Source organism: Patagioenas fasciata, chromosome 7 (genome assembly GCF_037038585.1).
Source record: "Patagioenas fasciata isolate bPatFas1 chromosome 7, bPatFas1.hap1, whole genome shotgun sequence".
NCBI lineage: Eukaryota > Metazoa > Chordata > Aves > Columbiformes > Columbidae > Patagioenas > Patagioenas fasciata.
The window spans coordinates 6,566,266-6,587,457 of NC_092526.1; the positions used below are offsets into that span (position 1 = coordinate 6,566,266).

At 44.6% G+C, this 21,192-nt stretch overlaps 1 protein-coding gene across 2 annotated transcripts in view; it reads left to right on the forward strand.

Moving 5' to 3' along the window:
- The window catches only part of NXPH2 (neurexophilin 2), a 38,068-nt gene extending 19,149 nt beyond the window's left edge, over positions 1–18,919 (forward strand). Inside the window, exons 2-4 of one of the 2 annotated variants that reach the window (XM_071810738.1) lie at positions 10,258–10,438; positions 11,667–11,823; positions 16,742–18,919. In XM_071810738.1, the coding sequence (XP_071666839.1) occupies positions 11,818–11,823; positions 16,742–17,485 (750 nt within the window). In that variant the 5' untranslated portion in view covers positions 10,258–10,438; positions 11,667–11,817 and the 3' untranslated portion in view covers positions 17,486–18,919. The remainder of the gene's footprint in view (positions 1–10,257; positions 10,439–11,666; positions 11,824–16,741) is intronic. The other variant, XM_065840995.2, reaches the window with a different exon arrangement.
- The last annotated feature ends 2,273 nt before the right edge of the window (positions 18,920–21,192 follow it).

The following is a 21,192-nucleotide window of genomic DNA, read 5'->3' on the forward strand; positions in this document are numbered from 1 at the left end:
TTACAGCAATTTAAATAAAATTAGAGGTTTGGATGTTGATTTCTCTTGTGTTGTTAATTTAAGAGACTCTAAGTCCCAGATGATTTCTTGTTCCATTTCTATAACTGAACGCCAAACTCCCCATTTCTCTCCCACCCCTCAAAGCACACAGCATAGAAGACAAAAACCTAAATTAAAATGAGAGTAAGGATTTGACTTAAAACATAAAAGAAGAAATGGGGCTGAAATTCCATACTTATCGTACCCTGTTGTACCTAGATATTGCTGCACATCTGGCGTGTGAGATAATGCACTGTTTAGAGACCGTGGTACAAACACAGAAAATTGGAAATGGGTTTCAAGTCTTAACGCTACATTTCTTCGCTACTGGGAGCAAGTAAAGCCCTGGTTTTCACCCTTTTTGTAGGTTGTGTGATTTGATTCCCTCTGTTTGCTCTGTAAATAATAGAGGCATGAAGGAAATCAGGTTTTTTTATAAATTCCCAGAATGTATGCCATGGTTTAATTGTAATATTAGCCACAGCAAAAAATAGGAGATGCTCAGTTGAAGCCATGGGTGGAGCAGCAAAAACCACATGTATCTGGTTCATTAATTTAACAGGTAATATAAATAATTAAAACCAAAGGCAGCGGTTAGCCATTTTTGACCTGCAACAGAGCACATTCTCTCAGGACTACCCGGTGTTATAATTCATTTTTGTCACGATCACACATATCAGGTAATTGCACGAGTCTAGCCTGTAGCTATCAGGCAGGAGAAGTTAAACCTTCAGCCAATGTGTTTTCCAGTTACTTCTTGTGTGACTCGTGGATGGCTGCACGGGTCTGACTTACGATAGGGAATGTTTTCCTCACACAGTCGTGCAAAATGCAAGATTTAGCATTGGACTAAATGTACAGGAAATTGAGTACGTCTCTAAATGCAGAACATCAGACTGTATCTGACCTTTTCGTACTTAGATTCCGAATTAAATGCTTTCTTTTGGTTTTGAGTGCCCGTTTGCTGACAGCAGGGAAGGAGAAGGGTGTCCAGGAGGAGACAGGGTGTCTGTAACGCAAACCTGGTGTTGGTGACGTGCTCCCAACACGCAGCACCAGGTAGGGTGGCACCGGGGGACACAACGAGCAGGGAAGATGTTGGTGACTGAGCCCCCATTACTGAATCCAGAGCTGAGCGGGAGCAGCTCTCGGACATTGAGAGGAAAGGAGCAGTGGTGGGAACATCACGGTCTGGCTACAAGACCGGGAAAGCAGCATCCAAAAGAGTTGGACTAGATGATCTTGGGTTGGAGTAGGTGATCTCCAGCGGTCCCTTCCAACCCCAACCATGCTGTGAAACCAGAGAGAGGAGCAAACCAGCAGCGTAGCGACCTCTCCGATCCGTGCTACGATTATCCTGGGTACTGACCATGAAGACAAAGGGAGGAAGAGCAGCTGAGTGAAGCACACTGGTTGGCACCCCAGAAAAAACATCTCCTGAGTACTGAGCAGCAATGAAGTGCACATCAAAATTGTTTAGACATTTTGATACATACTCAGCCATCAGAATTTTGGCTGAAATTCAGCTGAGCCCCAAGCAAAGTCAAACACAAGCCATATACATCTTATCTACACTAATAAGGTGTTGCCCTTTGCTGACTGGAAGGAGATCTGCCAAGATTTTCTTTTCTGGAGCATGATTTGGAAACACCAAGTCTCTGTTCAGTGAAATAATGCATTCCAAGTCTTGTTCTCTGAATGGAGGCGATGATAACCCTTGTTTCTCGCTGCAAGTCCAGCCGTCCTACTCTCCTCTGTGCATGGTGTGTGCATGGAAGAAGTTGCTGTGTCTCAAGCAAGGGCTGGAGGGCTCCCTGCTTTAACCCCAGCCAAGACGAACAGAGAAACCAGATTTATTTACAAATTTCTGAACCAAAATCTGTAGCACGCTACCATGCATACACTGCCTAACGTAGCGGTCATGCCTGGTCCAGATTAAGTTTGTACCCATGGTACACGGTTCCGTGTCCCAGCCCCTGTGGCACTGCAGGCAGGTCAGACAGACAAACCAACCCGTCCTGAAATGGTTCATCACAGCCAGCTGGCACTTTCATAGATATCAGGAGTTGTAATGTTATTGGATGTAATGCAGTTTAGTGGTCTGATCATGGAGACTCAGATTCATAAAATCACATCTTTATTACTGATTCGGTCATGCACATACATATTTATAGGCTTCAGAAAATCTTTGTAATTGATCTAGTAGGGCAGCACATTCAATTTTAATACAAGAGATTACTTGCTGTCCCTGTGGAACCACCTTTTGTATCCACAGGAGGCAGTTTAAAACGTTTACAAGAGAGTTGCCTTTTTGTCTGTCATATGCTCATTACCGACTTTGGCTTAGGCAGCAGTTACATTTAGATTTGTTTCCTTCTTTGATCTCCACAATCTGTGTGAAAACACACATTAGAAACAAGACGGAATACATGACTTTTTAAGCCTGCCTTCACTTACACATCACCAGTTCTTGTACCTTCTGCTTATCAGCTCGTATCTCATATCTCCTGCTTTAAGAAACCTCGTCTTCCTAATCCAAATTTGTTTGGGTTTTGAGATTACTGATGCCACTTGCTAACATTCAGTCCCAAACCCATTCATAAATTGTGGTTAGGCTTCTTATACAGACTCAGAATTTTGCTATTTAATTAAAAAGCCCTTGTTTTGTATTAAACCTTTTCAGACAGTGCATGAATTAAGTGGTGACCTGTAAGTCACGTTTGCAATTATGGATTCTTCTGAACTGGTTAGTTCTGCTTTTTAAAAAGTAGTGAGAACTGATTACTGTAGAGTGGTTATTTTCAGAGTAAATTTTAAATTAGCACAGTCCATTTTGGGAGCAAACTCATTATCTGCCAGGGAGGTCAAGCCTGTGGTCAACTGAAGAAGAAAAATCCCCAAAGAACTTTGAATGTAGAACAAAAGGAACACTTTGGTTTTGTTGTTGTGTTTGGTGAAGTTCAGGAGCAGAGAGGAGAGTCAAAGGGGTTGTTAACAGGGAAATGTGGATAATGTAGACACTATCTAAACTGTTGGGAAAGATAATGTCTGTTGTGAGTGAAGCCAAACAAGCTGAGAGAGCAGAGATTTCTCATTGAATGCTTGTCTAGACTGACCTCATATTCGGGCGATTTGAGGTTTTGCAGTCAAAGGTTTAGGATCCAGTTGGCCATTACAGCCCATGCATCCTCTGATATTTGCATTCCAATTTGCTTTATTGGTGCTAGCGCAGGGAAGGCTTTTTAGGGTTATGCTTTTATCCAACCTTCCCTCTAAAACGCCTCTAGTGCACATCCGAAGAGAACACTTCTTACCATCTTAGTTGTGGGATTGTACATTTTTAGGGTATGTTTTAGACACGTGTGCCTTAAAAGCGGGTGGTTTATCAGCCTTTGGTGCTTGTTTCACCCACCGCAAGCACCCTGCTAGTGCGGTTCTTTCATACAACCTGAAAATGTTATTCTTTCTGTGCCAATTGAAATACACCACATGCATCGTGGGATGAGACCGAATTAATCCTTGGGGTTATGTGCACAGTAATTCACAGCAAAAGGAGGACTGGAAGATGTAACGCATTGAATGTGTTCCCTTTTTGTTTGATACAGATTCGGCAAATGTGGAGCAAATACGTTTGAAATGATATATTTTTTAATGCAAATGACAGCAATTTGTGTTAACTCCTATTGTGCTAGAACGTAACGTTTTCATTTGACGTGAGCCTGCCCTTCTTCAGATCCGCTTTCCATTCTTAAAGTGCAAGTACAAAGATCTCGGATATTAAATATCTCAGTAAATTACTGTAAGGAAACAAGCCACGCACGTGTGACATTCTTCCAGTTGAACTAGATAGCAAACTCGTCGCTTCTCCCTTTTTTAAACCCAGATCATGGATTTATTATCTCAGGACAGATGATTAACCAACCCTGTTAAAATGTACATGGTCACTGGATTTCAAATTTGGATCTTGTCATTTTTAAAGTGTCTCAAACCTATCATTGCATTTTGGAATTAATGTTTCATGTACATAGCACTGGGCTCAAATTGAACTAATTGTGGTTTGTCTGTTTTAAAAACTAATCAAAAAAGACAAGTTTTTGTGTTGATAAATAGCTAAAAAAATGCTAAGGAAGATGTTTCTATTTTAGAAAGTTTTTAATTTAGGTAAGATTTGATCAACTTATCTCAAGCTGTTCCCCAAACCTTCAAAGTGCAAACAAATTCATGCTGAAAGGAATTCCATTTTTCCTTTTCTCAGGGACATAAAAGATGGCTGAATAAATTAAAAGGGATTAAAACTGTATTTCAATAGGACCTTATAGTATGAAGTCACTATTAGTACACCATGATGCAGCTCACAGTGGCTGCAGGCTTGGCTGGCAGCTGCCGGCAAAGCCTAATATTGTTTTACCTTAAAACTTAATAATAAGGCAGCTTCAGTCAATGATTTTCCCTTCTTTAAGGGAGTAATTCATTTAGGAAAGCAGCATGTGTGCGTGTGTTTAGGCAGCAATAAATATCTCCAAGTGCCCCGATGTGCTACCGCATGCTAAGTGGTTTGAAAAGGAAGATTTTAATTTAATTTAGAAAACTGCTGTGGTCTTCCATGCGTTCTGCGGGGCGGAGAGAAGCCGGACAAGCCGGACAAGCAGGTTCTCCCATGTGTGGTGGGGAGGAAGCCGAGGCTCGGCCCGGCCTCCATGCCAGCGCGGCCCAGCCAGGCCCGTGTCCGGTGCTGTCCCGGGAGGCCGCTCAGCCCAGCCAGCCAGGCTGTTCCCAAAGGGCCTCTGCTTAGAACTGTAGAATCATTTCGGTTGGAAGAGACCCTCAGGATCATCGAGTCCAACCATAACCTACTCCAGCACTAAACCATGTCCATAAGAACCTTGTCTAAATGCCTTTTGAACCCCTCCAGGGATGGTGACTCCACCACTGCCCTGGGCAGCCTGTTCCAATGCCTGACAAGCCTTTCTGTGAAGAATTTTTTCCTAATATCCAATTGAACCTCCCCTGGCGAAACTTGAGGCCATTTTCTCTCATCCTATCACTTGTTACTTGGGAGAAGAGACCAATCCCTTCCATGCTCCAGCCTCCTTTCAGGTAGCTATAGACAGTGATAAGGTCTCCCCATAGCCCCTGTTCTCCAGGCTGAACCTCCCAGTTCCCTCAACTGCTCATCGGACTTGTGCTCCAGGCCCCTCACCAGCTTTGTCGCTGCTGTGCTTCTGGAGCAGCCTTGGTCCCAGTGAGGAGGTTCCATCTGAATATGAGGAGAAACTTCTTTACTTTGAGGTGCCAGAGCCTGGACCAGGCTGCCCAGAGAGGCTGTGGAGTCTCCTTCTCTGGAGACATTCAAACCCACCTGGACACCTTCCTGTGTGATCTGCTCTGGTGAACCTGCTTTAGCAGGTGGGTTGGACTGGATGATCTCCAGAGGTCCCTTCAACCCCAACCAGTCTGTGATGCTGTTTGTGTGCCCCTCCCCAGGCAGCCTGGCCCACAACACACAGCACGTCTTGGTGAGCGGTGGGTCACTTTTTTCCTCGGTATCAGTAACAATTCTGCATACCCTTGTAATTCCCACATGTTTCTATCATGAAGCTTTTAAGCAGAAATACTTTTTCTTAGGGACATGTTCCCGCAGTTTGCAGCAACTTGGGTCTGACTGTCCCCGTCTCACTGCCTGAACAGAAGTGCATGTGGGAATTAGGATTCCCAGGAAGGAACATCATGCTGGTGTTTTCTGGAAGAAAGCTTTGAACTTGAGATCACCAGTCATTCCCCCCATCCCTGCCCATCCCATTCTAGTCATTCTTGGATACATCCACATGTGTTCTTCAAATAGCAGGAGGATTCAGGAGGAATCGCCAAGTCACTGAACTACCCCAGTTAACCAGTTCTTCAGCAGACAAGCGTTGCCCAGGGACCTGGGGTGACCACAGCTTTCCCAGGACATCTCCACAGCTTTCCCAAGATGTCACCACAGGAAGCACAGTTTGGAAACTTGGAATTTGTTTCATCTCGCTCCCCTCTTGCTGCAGTTGTCACCTGCTAAAGGCAGCGAGTTTGCCAGCACACGGTGCCTTCCAGGAACAGGCTCTTTTAGTTATCTCCATCACTTCAGTGACAGGTTGTTGGGAAATGCAGCCTGCAGTGAAGCAAGACAAAAGTCTTACGACTTATTTAAATAATGGTGTTCATTGCCTATTAAAATGTAACTTCTTACTTTAAAATAGGATTAATTAAAATGTACGAGAATGCAATTCAGGTACATTTTATGCCTCAGCCCAGCGCATACTTTTCATAACTCATTCCCAGAAGTGATATTCAGGGCAGCATGGCATTCTCAGCTCTGCCATTAAAAGCACAAATGACTATAAAACCTGTTCTTTTCAAAAACTTGGCTCAAGTATCGCCATTGTTAGATTTTTCATAACATATTACTTTGGTCATTACTGTTTTGCAAGATAATTGTATCAGTGATCTAACTTTTGACAGTATCCAAAGTGGCTGAAAATAGTTTGCTGCAGCACCTTTGTCTTTTAAAGGCCATTTGGGGCTTGTTATTCTAATCCTCGTGCAGCCTGATTTATCACTTCAAACATCTGTCAGCTGTGCTTTGTCTTGAAATTGATAGTGATGGTGTTACTGATTTTTCAACAGCAGCTGTTAGAGGTTCATTAGTTAGACTCTCAAAGGGGGTAGATAACTGTAATATTTTTCTTTGTTAATCATCTCTTACGCCTTGTAATAATACAGAGCTTGAAATCCGCTAGAAATGCACAGCCTCTCTCTGTTCCTAACTTGTCAGAAGCATCCTTTTCTTCATTTAATCTGGCTCACTTATTAAAACTCTCTTCCTCATAATGCAGTGAAAGAATGAATAATGGCACGTGAGTGGTGAGATAGAGAATCAGCCTTTGCTGTGTTGTACTCAGCGCGGAGGGAGGTCACTCAGGGTCTCGGAGTTCACGTACAAATACAGATCAACTCCTAAGATGATATTAAGGGATGTTCCGTAATTGATTTTTAATTTAAAATACACAAGGCATACAAAACCTCAATGGCAACTTCAGCAAGATCAGGTTCATTTCTAACAGATACAGCAGTTTTGTGTCAGTGTGTATTCCATACCATATCAAATACTCTTTGTGGTTATTCTTAAAGCATTTCCCCCCAAAATCCTGAGGATCACAGGCAGTGATTCCTGCATGGAGCCGGGAGGGACCCGATTGCTGCTGAGTCTCCTGCAGCGGTGAGCGGATCAGCGCCACTGCTGCTTCCACCAACAGATAATTACAGTTCCAAATTAGTATTTTAATGAACTGATCTCAGCAAATGTAAAGCGAAATCTCCCAGGCATTCAAGAAATAAGCAGGAGGGAAAATTATTACTGTGAAGTTCAACAGACGGCTGGTCAGCAGGTGCTGGCTTGGCAAAGGGGTTGAGTGTCGCTGTCTCAGTGTGTGAGAGGAGGTCCGTTAGGGTTCTGGTCCTGCAAGGTGCTGAGCGGCGTCTGCAAGCGGCACCATCACTTCAGTGCAGATTGAAAACATCTGGGACATCATCTCACAAGCTTTCCAGGTGAATAGGAATATCTATTAAAAATAGCTAAATGCCAGATCATCTTTAAAAGCTCAAGTCTCAGTCCCGTAAGACGACACACGTGTCATAGCACCAGGGAAGCTCAGGGCAAAGCGGATCATGAGAGCGCAGCCTGAATTTCAAACAAATGTACACAGGGACTCAAAAAGCACCTGTAAATCAGTTCCTTTCTATACGTTATCACAGCATGAATTGTGTTTTCTTCTTCAGGATGGACAGGTACCTTGATCCAGTTTGCATCAGGCACCATGGTCATGCCAGGTCTGGGGAGAGGGTTGTGTAGAAGGAGGAACAAAGAAGGAGAAACGTTCCCCCACCAGCTCTGACGTGTGTTTAGATGGCCAGAAGTCATGGGCCAGCACCAATACTCGTTTTCCTTCTGCTGCTTCTTCCTCCCAATTCAGTTTCTTTAAGGAAGTGCCATTTTAGTAAAGTCCTATTTTGCTTTCTCACAATAATCGGAGAATTTTTAAAGTTTGTTTTGGTTTTGTTGTGTTTTTTCTCTGTAAAATATGATACTGAGTTTGAAGTACCTGTTTCGGTTAAAAATACGCAATGAAATTGTAGCCTGATTTGGAATTTCTCCCAACACACCCCTTCGTTTTAGATTTGTGTTTTTGTCTGTGGTTATTTGAATGTTATCATCTCATATTCTCAGTAAAGATTCCCGTTACCTTCCGCAGCCTTTGGGTATGCACGGATGTAGATAGAGCTCCTTTTCTCTCAGATCTTTGGAGGAAAAATGGCAAAGCGCCTTTCAGCGCTGTGCTGTGAACCACACTTCATTAGCTTCTCACAGAACACAAGAGGAGCTTACCATGTCATAGGATGGAAAAATAGTGCTGAGTTGCACACGGGCTTTCATGTTTCCAGTTGATGCTTTCTGACTCACCCTCTGTGACAGTCAGAAACTCCTGAAAGGCAAAAGGCTAAAAAGCGAGAGAAAAGCTGCAGGTTCACCCCTAGTGTCGTGTCTCTTTCAGGTATTTAATGTGTATTTCTGCTTAGTGCTATAAGTGACTTTCAGACAACGGGACCAGACTCCTGTCAGTGGTGCCCAATGACAGGATGAGGGGCAATGGGTACAGAGTGAAGCACAGGAGGTTCCATCTGAATATGAGGAGAAACTTCTTTCCTGTGAGGTGCCAGAGCCTGGACCAGGCTGCCCAGAGAGGCTGTGGAGTCTCCTTCTCTGGAGACATTCAAACCCGCCTGGACACCTTCCTGTGTGATCTGCTCTGGTGAACCTGCTTTAGCAGGTGGGTTGGACTGGATGATCTCCAAAGGTCCCTTCAACCCCAACCACTCTGTGATTCTGTGATATGTGGATATATGGCCTGGAAAAGTTGAAGGCCGGGCTGGATGGGGCTTTGAGCAACCTGGCCTAGTGGAAGGTGTCCCTGCCTATGGCAGGGGGTTGGAACTCGGTGATCTTTGAGGTCACTTCCAACCCAAACTATTCTATGACATGTCATAAAATATGAATATTCACAATCAATATAGTGATCTGTAGTTTTATTGTGTCATTCCTCGTTTTCTTTCTGCTACTCTGATGCTTTCCCAGCGGTGGCCTTGGAGGAAGCCCCGTCACCAGCGCCTGACCAGGACGCGGTACAACAGCCTCCGGTGGGGATGTGGGTACAGCATCCCTGTGCAGTAGGAACGTCTTTGTAGGATTCATTTGAAAGCATAAAATGTAATGGGCTGCAAGGTTCAATCGTGAAGGCTTTTCTATTTTTTTCTGCTGAAGCAGCTTGTCATTTTAGTTTTAACTACAGGAGACAGGACAAAATTGTTAAAGCAATCCAATTATGTTAGCTATTGAACAGGGGATTTCTGCCCACCTTTTCCGAGTGAAAGTAAGTAGGAATTGTGCATTAGCCTTTAAAATTTTGCAAGTTGTAACCTGTGTAACATGACCAGGGGACTTGGAGAAGTCTGGGTACTCTGCTGCCATCCAGCTCCAGGTCAGCGCTTCTGACGATCCAGCAGGTTCCCCGCAAAGGGCATCTGTGGAAATTAGAACAGTCCCTCTTTTTGATCCATTTAGAAACGAGACAGAAATCAATCAGTTGAACTCTGAATTTCCAACTTGATTTTATCTTTACACCAGAGTATTGCAAAGAGTCTGTCATCGCCCAAAGGCGAGAGAAAGCCAGTCAAGACAAATAGCTGGTATTTATTTATTTACAGTTTAGCGAGGGAGAGGCTGTACAGGTGTAGGAAAGTGTTTTGGGTGCCTGGAGAGCAAGGACATCCCCATTCTGACATTCACATCCCACTATCGCCATACACGGCGACATCAATTCCTGTGGAGTCTCTTCATTTACATGGGGAAATAATTAATTCTGAGCTTTTGACAAATGCGTAACGAAACTGGGATGGCTCAACTGATCAGGCCAGTGGGCAACACCTTCAGTGTTATCCAGGTCCCCTTTTGCCGGCGTGTCGCTCGCCCTTCTCCTCTCTTCCAGGCCGCAAAAAGCCACACAGGACACAGAATCCAACTCTCAACCTCCAGCTCAAACGTCTTTTGTTACTTCTTTTCAATTTTAAAATTCTGATAAATGTACCTTCCCTGTTCGCTTTTCCTTCCCACCAACTCGGTGCTTGAAGGATTATACAGGACGCAGCTCCTGGGGCTCCGCAGGGGTCAGACCCAGCTGCCACATCAGCGTCACCAGGACCTGGGGACCACCACGTGCTGGCTGCGATGGGGAGGGGACGGTCACCCTGAGCACCCCGGGGTCCCACACCAACTGCACCATAACCACGGCAGCAGAATTTGGCTCAGGAGGTAAAGCAAGCAGCCAAATAATGTGGCCACGTTCTGGAAGTCCCTTTGTCTCAAATATTTCACAGCATTTTTGTGCTTTCTTCACAACTGAAATAAGATACAGGAGTTATTTGTATTTCTTTGGAGCTCATTATTTTCCCAGTATAAGAGCCGCATACCCTGCTGCCAGGCCCTCCGGTGTTCACATGCGCTTTTTAGCTTACAAACCCGATTTCTAATAAGTAGCTTCTATCAACTCCTCTGTACTTATCTCACTTAAAATACACCTTGTGAGAAGAAACACAAACTCCAAACCATGGCAGGATGCTTCATGCTTCCCACAAAGCCCCGTGCACACTGAATTTTCCCTTGCTGCAGCTCCCGTGGTTTCATTCCCATTGGCACCGGGGCCAGTTGTGCTGATTGCAAAGGCAGGAGAGAGGAGGAGGAATCACTGCAAATCTTAGGACCTGTCTGGAAATGAAAGACTTTAAATTCAATGCAAAACAACTTGTTCCTTGGGGCAGGCTGACCTGCGCTATTTGGTTTTTCTCAAGGGGAATGCAAAAGCTTCCCAGCAGAATTTTTGGGAGAAGGGATTGAAAATCAAAAATGTCCAAGTGAAAACCTGAGCATGTATTTGTGCAGCTGAAGATCCCTAATGATTTTCCTGCTTGGCGACCCAACTTGTTAATTCACAGCTTTCATTCCCAGCAAAAGCTGCAGCACGAAATGAAAGTTAATCCACTTTACAATTACAAAACTATGTGGGTGTATAACATCCTGGGAAATAAGGCTGAGACTAGATGGCACAAACATGGCTCTTCCATACAGTCCCACTAAAAGATGTTGCTTAATTCCTGAATTCCTTGAAGCACTGCTGACAGCAATGGCATCTGCTGCCGAAAAACCCATCGCGGCCTCTGCCTTTGGGAAAAACGTATTTAATGATCAGCAAAGTTCAAGCTCAGCGTGTTTTGATGAATTATTAGAACCTGTCATCATTTTCTCGGGGAAAAATAATAAAAAAAGGGCTATAATGGAACACAATTTTACATTTTCCCATTTAATTGATGACGGGCTGAGTTTTTATTAATCATCCTGAGCTCCAGTGCAAGATGCTGAAAAAGCTAATATGAGATCATTGTATCTGGTTAATGTGTGTGCTTTGCAAAATTGATAAGGCCTATCAAGACATAAATTATTTAAAATTTGATAAATGTGTTGAAATCATTGAATTTTCAAACAGACAAAGCAGAGCCATTTCTCTTCCCCCTCCCGCCCCTTCGAGACGGAGGTATTTGTGCCGCCGCGTTATCCCTGCGGCTGAAATTACCGAGGGACACAGAGAAACGTGCGGCGGTGACACGAATATAGCCCCATGAGACACAGCCTCGGGGATGCAGGTAACCAGCAGTGCAGAGGCCATGGGGAGCCTCCCAGTATGAGTTTGTCACTGGTGAAACTGGGGGCGGGAGGAGGTTACTGAGAACCACCTCTCTCCTACTCGGCCAGTGGGATGAAAAGCTGCACCAGGGAGCAGCCGAGTGGTGTTTCCGAGCTGTTTATCCCAACAGACCTATTAATTTCACCTAATTGCTGGGAGTTTTTAAATGATTCCCGGCAGGGGTGAAGCTCCAGAAGTGATTGCTGGTGATTGATGAATAACCTGGGTGAAATTCCCAAAGCATCGAAACTATTAACTCCTGCACGGGTGTTTAGTGCCCGGCCCGCAGAGAACGGCATGGGGGCAAGTTCCAGATGAACCCCAATTTATTTGGGCAAATAGAGAAAATACAGCATGTGCTGATACCAGTGTCTCACCAACGCGGGCTCCTTTCCCAAAAATAGTTCACAGGGAATGTTATTTAACCTTGTGCTGCTCTGCCACAGGCAGGATTATTCATAGAAGAGAAAGGTTTGGAAGAGCAAGGTTTGGAAGAGCAATCATCTTTCAGAGAAAGAACCAATGGTTTGAGGTTTAATCCTACATAGGGCAACAAAGATGCTGAAGGGAGTGGAGCATCTCCTGCGTGAGGAAAGGCTGAGGGAGCTGGGGCTCTGGAGCTGGAGAAGAGGAGACTGAGGGGTCACCTCATTAATGTTTACAGATATACAAAGGGTGAGTGTCAGGAGGATGGAGCCAGGCTCTTCTCTGTGACAACCAGTGATAGGACAAGGGGTGATGGGTTCAAACTGGAACACAAAAGGTTCCACTTAAATTTGAGAAGAAACTTCTTCTCAGTGAGGGTGCCAGAGCCTGGCCCAGGCTGCCCAGGGAGGTTGTGGAGTCTCCTTCTCCGCAGACATTCAAACCCGCCTGGACACCTTCCTGTGGAACCTCAGCTGGGTGTTCCTGCTCCGGCGGGGGATTGCACTGGATGAGCTTTCCAGGTCCCTTCCAACCCCTGACATTCTGGGATTCTGTGAAATATCAACCACACCAGACTTTGGTTTGAGCTGTTGTGTGGTTCACGTGGCGAAAGAAACCAGCGAGGCGGCGTGGAGCCTGAGCACGGGTGCGAGATGATGTTTCCTACTGGAAAATATCTACAGCCTGATGGAAATTTTAGGGTAACTGGGTGACATTTTACAGCTTCTGTAATAGGGAAAAAGATGAGGTGATTTCTTCTGTTTGGAAATCGCTGGTTTGGAGGGAATGGGAAAATGCAGGTGCAGCAGAGAACTCCAGCAATAGCCATCTATTTAAATGTACACACCAACTTCCCTAAGCAAGTAATTTTCAAATAAACCTACTAGCAATAGAGAAGCATTAGAGTGAAATGGCAAGATGCTGAGGAAGTCATTTTTTTCAGCATGTGCTGCATTCTTTTAATATACATTTATTTTATTTCCTGGAAATTGCTAACCAAGGTGAATGAACAGCCGAACAAAGCGCATCAGCCCATCCTCGCTAACAGCAAAAAGTCATCATGGAGCGAAGGGCCTGTGCGATGTATGGAGAACGATGCATTAGAATTTGGTTCTCGTAAGTGCAGAAAGGTTTATTCAAAGTAGAAATAAAAATCTGCACGCACACACAAAGGTTTTACACGAAAAAAGCACAAATATTATTCACGTTTCTGAACAACGTGCCCTCATTCCTGCGCCGGGCGCTGAGCAGAACCGGGCGGTTCTTTGTTAGACACCTTATTACTAAACATTTGCAAAACACAAGGGATGTACGACCTCGAGCCACAAAGTCCCCTCTCCTGCAATACAGCGAGGTGACAGCTCTGGGAGCCGCGTTCCTGCAGGGAAATCACTGAATCAAGACAGCAGTGGGGTGAAGCGAAGAATTGAGGCTGTTTGAGACTGGAGAATCCTGCAGACTATTTCAAAGAAAGAAATAGGAAAAAATAACTGAGGTTAAGTGTAAGGTAGCACTTCCAGCCGTGGCTCGTGATCTCTAGGCCTTACACAGCAATATTACATCCTTGTAATCCAACATATTAATGATTTCATATTCCTGTTGTATGAAAGCGGTTTTGTTGCCACATGAAATAGCTCACATCACTGTAGCTCCAGGGACGTGTTTCATTATCGCATTAGTACACCCCACCGGTGTCGCACGTAGATAATTAGCAGTATTAATAGTAGTTTAGCACAACACAACCCTGCAAGTCCACCATCACGGTTTGGAAATAATTGTGCCCTAACACCTTCCTGGTGTGACAAACCCCCCAGGTTTTATCATGCATTAGTGTTGCCCACCCTTCAGCCATCCCAAAACTTCCACCTACATATTTCTTCCTTCTGTAACGGAGCCTGCCACAAAAAAAGCCGCTTGGAAAGCAATGCTCTGCCAGCTCATTTGGCCTGAGAGCCCCCCGAAGAGACATCCACTGAGTATTACCCAGAACACACGGCTCAATGCCCTCCAGATCTCTTCATAAAAGGAGAGGGGAGAAAAGCCAAAGAGTCACTGCAGGGATTTCAATAAACATCGCAAAAGAAAAGTAGCCCAGAAGGACAACTGTGTGTGTCCTGTGCCCTTGCTGGAGGACGGGCAGAGCGCAAGCAAAGTCACAACCTCCTGGGAACCAGGGAGCTTCGTTTTTATATATTTCTCCTTATAATTTCCAACTTACAGTTCAGTTACAAGCAGCAATACCAACTATAGGTGCCCAGTTTCCAGTGGCCATTGGCATTTTTGTGGCAGATCATTTAGCCACGCAGACACGCAGAAAAGTTTCCAGCAGTTCAGCACTGCTGGAATCTGGAAATACTGCAGAAAAACCTCTTTTTTTTTTGTGGTTCTGAAGGCCTCGGGTCAGTTTTGGGGTAAAGGATGGGTGAGTGTGTGCATTAGTTCTTGTTTCGCCTTGGCAGCACGAGTTATCTCACCCGGCCGGTCCTGAGCTTGTAGTCAGGCCCACAAGTGGCTGAAGAACCTGCAGGAACATGAGGTTCACAGAATGTCAGGGATTGGAAGGGACCTGGAAAGCTCATCCAGTGCAATCCCCCCACGGAGCAGGAACACCCAGCTGAGGTTCCACAGGAAGGTGTCCAGGCGGGTTTGAATGTCTGCAGAGAAGGAGACTCCACAACCTCCCTGGGCAGCCTGGGCCAGGCTCTGCCACCCTCACTGAGAAGAAGTTTCTTTTCAAATTTAAGTGGAACCTCTTGTGTTCCAGTTTGAACCCATTACCCCTTGTCCTACCATTGGTTGTCACCGAGAAGAGCCTGGCTCCATCCTCCTGACACTCACCCTTTATGTATCTGTAACCATTAATGAGGTCACCCCTCAGTCTCCTCCATCCCGGTGGGAGCAACGTGTCCCCCAGCAGCGTGACGACAGCGCTATTGGTGTTGGTACGGATAAGCATCCATCACGGGTTTACATTAGAACCTCTTGTTTTCCTGGGTTCACAGCTCAGCCATAAACTTGGTGTAGAGGTGGAAAGTGGTCACACGAGGTCTCGGGCCGAGCGTGATCGCTGTTGTTTCCCCCCCCACTTTCCAAGCTGAAGAAGAAAATAAGATATTTGTGCCAAGACACATGTGAGCACCACATTTGATCCAGACGCAGATTTCTGTAGCAACACAGATAGCCGCCTCTCAGCGTTCAGGTCATGAACCGTACCGGCTGCCCTTCAACATTCAGTCTCAATCATCACGTTAGGGATGATCAGGAAGAACACGTGGTAAGCGGGTTTGGGCTCTGGTTTAGAGCCTATTGCCAGAGAACAGGCCCTCAGTGAATATGAAGGGCTTCCAGTTGTTGATATTTGCCAGATGATGACATGAAAAATGGAAGATGATAGAAATAACATTTTGTCTGAATTACTGCAGGTGAGTTTTTCTTTGGACATTAGGGTGATGGTGTAAGACAGCCCTGAAGAGAAGAAAGCCCACAAACACATTCTCCAGAATTTATATTCAAGCTTTAAAGGACCTAAAAAGGAGAAGGTAGATGATCATTTCTAGCCTGTTGAAACACAGATCCTGGTTCTGACCTCTTGAGCATATGCTCAAATTCTGCATTTTCAACAGGGAGAAACACACACACAGGCAATGTGTTTGTACATTAAATTGGAAATCTGCTATTTACTGAGTCCTGCGTGTTTGACTCTGAAATCTAACGCTGGTCTGTTGCTACCAGAAGTAATTATTTGCCTTCTGATTGCTAACAGTTTTGCATTGGACTTAGCTTGGCCTGGTCACACTGTAGAAGCGAGGAGATGTGCCCTGTGGATGGGCCTTGCTAAATACAGGCATTGTAGCACCTGAGACCAACACACCGAAAACAGGGTTATTTTCAGAGTCTGTGGCAGCTGAAAAGCACAAACAAGCACGCTAAGTTTGGGAAAAAATAGAAAAGCAACACAAAAAGAGACAAAGATCTAAGAAACGTTTTGTACAGGTCAACACCAGAAGCACCCGAGTACAAGAGGACTTGAAGCTTAAAGCAGGTGGGAAGTTATGTGGGGAGAAAAAGCAAAAGGGAATGGAGAATTCTGCTTTTCTATTTCACTCCATCTTTCAGCAGAGGCGCCACTTTGCTGTTCAGGTTTTCCAGCATCATTAGACGTGTTTTTACCTCACAAACCTGTGAGCGAAGGGAACCTGTCCCCAGTCCTCAGCCTGTCCGGAGGTTTATCCGTTTGTCATGGTGGATGCAAAAAGCTTGGTGGGAGCCATCATCTGTAACCTACTTTGAGTACAATCCTTGAGCTTTCATGGGGGAGCAGAAATCCCCCATTACAGCAGCCCACATGAACAAGCCAGTTGGACCCTACTGGTATAAAACCATATGTGAATGGCTCCTTTTGTATCTTGACAGTTTTCACACTTCATACAGTTCTTTCTGTTTGGTAACAGGTGTTCAGTGAGGCCAGTCGAGCAGTACAAGCCACAGACGTGCTGGACTGGGAAGACAAGGATGCTGCAGAGACGCTGGTGGACACCGCGGTCCACTCCAGAATCATCAACCCTTTACGCCTGTTTGTGAAGCCATCTCCAGTACTGAAACACGGGCAGGTATCCTACTCAGACAGCATAGAAAACTTTTGGGATTGGTTGTCCAACATCACAGAGGTTCAGGAATCTCTTGCACGAACTAAACGCAGACCTATAGTAAAAACTGGGAAGTTCAAGAAAATGTTTGGATGGGGCGACTTCCACTCCAACATCAAAACTGTTAAGCTGAACCTCCTGATCACAGGGAAAATCGTCGATCACGGCAATGGGACCTTCAGTGTTTATTTCCGACATAACTCCACGGGTCTGGGGAACGTTTCCGTCAGCCTGGTGCCACCTTCCAAGGTGGTCGAGTTCGAACCGTCTCCACAATCGACGCTGGAGACCAAGGAATCCAAGTCCTTCAATTGCCGAATCGAGTACGAAAAGACAGACCGAGCTAAAAAAACTGCCTTGTGCAACTTCGACCCTTCAAAGATCTGCTACCAAGAGCAGACTCAAAGCCATGTCTCCTGGTTGTGCTCCAAGCCCTTCAAAGTTATCTGCATCTACATCGCTTTTTACAGCGTAGATTACAAACTGGTGCAAAAGGTCTGTCCTGATTACAACTACCACAGCGAGACTCCGTACCTGTCCTCTGGCTGATCCGGAACTACAGATACAGCATCGGGCATAAAAGTAAGCATTTCCATTAACCTTTTGGAGAAGAACATGTTTTCCTATCAGGTTAAAAAGTCTTTAAAAACTGTAGCTGTGTTTGTGCTGTATCGTAAATAATCCAACTATTTGTGTAACAATCGTTTTCATTTGAGGCCGTTGCGTTTTAGCACTCTCATCATTAATAAGGGAACTACCGGGCAGAAATGACAAAAATCAAACCAAATTATGTCTGGAATGAACGTTGATCTTTAAAATCAGTGTTTTAACTTGACTCGATGGCAGAGGGGTCCCTTTTACTTGAATCAGCCAGCGCTTAGCAGGATCTTTTTTCTCATTGGGAACTTCAGAAAATGACTATTTAAAAAAAAATGTGAAGGAGATCTCAGCTGCTTATGCACAAAAATCCAAATAAAATGCTCTAAAGCACTCCCACTAATTTCCTGAAGAATGCTACACACACAGGGCTCAAGGAATCCAGTCCAAATACTAAGAGAAAGTGCTATTTCTAAGACAAAAACAAAGGAATCTGCATTCCTCTGAGTCGTAGTTATTATCATCAAAGTGAAGAGTGAGTAGTTCTTCCTTCAGCCTTCTTACCCATGGATATGCAAGGATGTAATTAGACATTGACGAGCTTTAGTTTCTTAGACCCAGCGGGTGTGCGGGTTTGGTGGACATTTCTTCCTTCCACAGTCACCATCGGTTTTGATTCTTCTCAAACATTTACATATACAGCAGTACTAGTTTTATGGTGATAGAGAATAGCTATGTACACCCTGGTAAAAGATCATCTGTTTAATTTTGATAACAGGACCGGCTTCCACATCACAGAGTAATTCTCTTTACTATCCCGCCCTCTTAGCGCTGTAGCAAGGAAACAAAATGACAGTGGCAGCTCAGACAGACTCATAAGATTAATTCTGATTTCCTTGGTAAAGTCTCATACAAAAACAAATCATTAAAAATACACAAGTAACTGGTTATTTTGTTTTTCTCTTTAGGCAACAAATTTAAACACGTGGTTTAGTTTGATCAATAACCTAAATGTTTTCCTTCATCTCTTCTTCCGTACAGAGTCCCTCCTGCTCTAAATGATGTTTTTTAGTTTGTCTGTTACTGTTGATCCCTACAAGATGGTCCACTTTGTATTCTGTATAGCGTGTCCTGGTTCTGGCTGTACATAAGCTTGGATTTACTGCCGAGTTCAGTGGTTGATGCTTTTGTAACTTAGCTGTAAGCCATGATTTTATTGCCATGCATTTTTACTCAGCACTGTAGGCAATTAAGAGAAAACCCTACATGCTATTTATTGTAGAGTATGTGGAAATCATGTATGTATATACACTTAAATATGTGTACATATACAGAATATAAGTGTACATGTATTTGTATGTAAATAAAGAGAGTTTGCTAAATCTGGCACGCACTTGTGGCATATTTGATTTCTTTTAAAATGTCATGTATATAAAGACAAAGTAAAAGACACTGCAACACATTACAGATGTTTTTCTAGGTGATATTTCACTGCGTGCTGCAGTGACCTGTGCTACACGCCGCGGCAGAACAGGTTCAATAGCATTTTGGGGTATTTGAGAAATGAAGTGCGTGTTTTGGCAAAGCCAGTCATGAACTGCTTAACAACTGTGCAGCTGCACTGAGAGTAAAGGGGTTATAGACTACATTAGAAAACGTGTGCGAGTCCCTCCCAGGAACGCGGGGGGAGCGGAACCAGCGTTTCCATGGGGAGCTGGACCAGGCTGAGCTTTCCAGACCTCAGGAAGCTGAACCAGGACCCTGAGCGAACAAACACCTAGAGCACCTGGGCCAGCTGAGGATCCGCAGGGAAAGGCTGTGACGAGTCCAGCGACACAGATTTTCACAGGTTTGACACCCGAGCTGCTTAGCACTGAGAAGATGCACCAACCCGCAGCTTTGGCCTCCAGCGCAGCGCTGGGAAGAGCTGCTGTCTCTCATTTCTGTGTCCCCCAGGAGCTTTCCTGCCTCCAAACCTAAAGATATGGGAGCGACCACCGTCAAACCCGCTCGGCTTCCTCTGCACCTACAGAACAAAACAAGCTGGAGAAGCCAAAGTTTGCAGACAGACAGAGGCGCCTTTGGAGACTTTGCTTTAACACAGCCTGAGCGTTTCCTCAGGGAGAAGTGACCCCTCAGCAGCAGCCCTGGACCGTTTCTGGATGATCTGACACTGGGGCGATGGGGGAAGCTCCCACCAAGCGCTGGCACGAGGCGGCAGCTGCACCAGGAGCGGGGGAAGCCGTGGTACCAAACCCCATCCACGCCAGAGAACTCACCGCCACGCATTTTTTCCAATCACAATACTTTAAAAATCACCTTAAAAGTACTACTTTTTTAAGATTGATTTTGAGAAAGTCATTGCAAAAAAAAGAAAAAGGCACTTGCAATCTCCTTGCAGTCAAAATCAGATTAAGAAGAAATTCTGTTCACCTAGCAAGGTAAGCAAAATACAATCCAATGAATCGAAGCAAGTGACAGGCTTCATTAGGTCAAATTTCACTCTGCCCATGTAAACAGAACCCAAATTGATGTGATTTCACACAGAACAGGGCGTATTTTAAAAGAACACTTTCCTGTATAACAAGTGACTATTTTAGACTATTTCAGATGTCAGTGATCGTGCCTCTCGTGACTCTTATTCAAAGGACTTTAAAATACAAATTCGGAAGATTAAATCCCATTTTTAGAACGCGTCCCAAGTGTGCAATAAGGACTTATGACGCAGCAACTTAATCTAGAAGTTTTAAAAAGACATTTTAATCCAAATCTCACCAGTGTAGTTTTGCATGCACGGGTATCAATGCAAATCCGTATCTAAACTCCCGACTAAATACACTTCCTATTGTTTTCCCCATCTTATGTGTATACATATTAAAAAATGCCCATTCAGTGCAAACCTGCACCCTGTGCTGCCTTCTTTTTTGTTAATTATAATTCAAGGACATTAGAATTTGCTATTTGTTTTACACTCTGTTGACCAGCATAATCTGGATAATGTTTTATTTATAGTATAATAATGATTTGTCATTACCACCGTCCCTATTCAAATATGCACAGTTGAAAAGACAATAACAAGTCGCATAGGCTAAGTAGCTCAATGAAATACACATCACTCAAGTGGATTTTTAGCTGTAGGGCGTCTCATTTGGAAAACCAGGCTTTGCCGTTCCCATCTCTGTCTCTTGTGAACAGCTCTAACACGCATCCATCACAAGGAGCTTCCTTCGTTGTTTTAAAAGTAGCAAATCAAGTGATGTTTCTCATGTGTTGGCAACCGGCACCAACACTGTATGTAGAAGGTATCACCTGTACTGTATTCAGCTCGGACAAAAGAAAAACTGAGGAATTAATGTAAAGCACTCACAGCTTTACGAAACCAAAATCATCAACTTATATGGTGGATATGGGTGTCTGGAGTCAGTGAACAGAATCCCAGAATGTCAGGGGTTGGAAGGGACCTGGAAAGCTCATCCAGCGCAATCCCCGCCGGAGCAGGAACACCCAGCTGAGGTTCCACAGGAAGGTGTCCAGGCGGGTTTGAATGTCTGCAGAGAAGGAGACTCCACAACCCCCCTGGGCAGCCTGGGCCAGGCTCTGCCACCCTCACTGAGAAGAAGTTTCTTCTCAAATTTAAGTGGAACCTTTTGTGTTCCAGT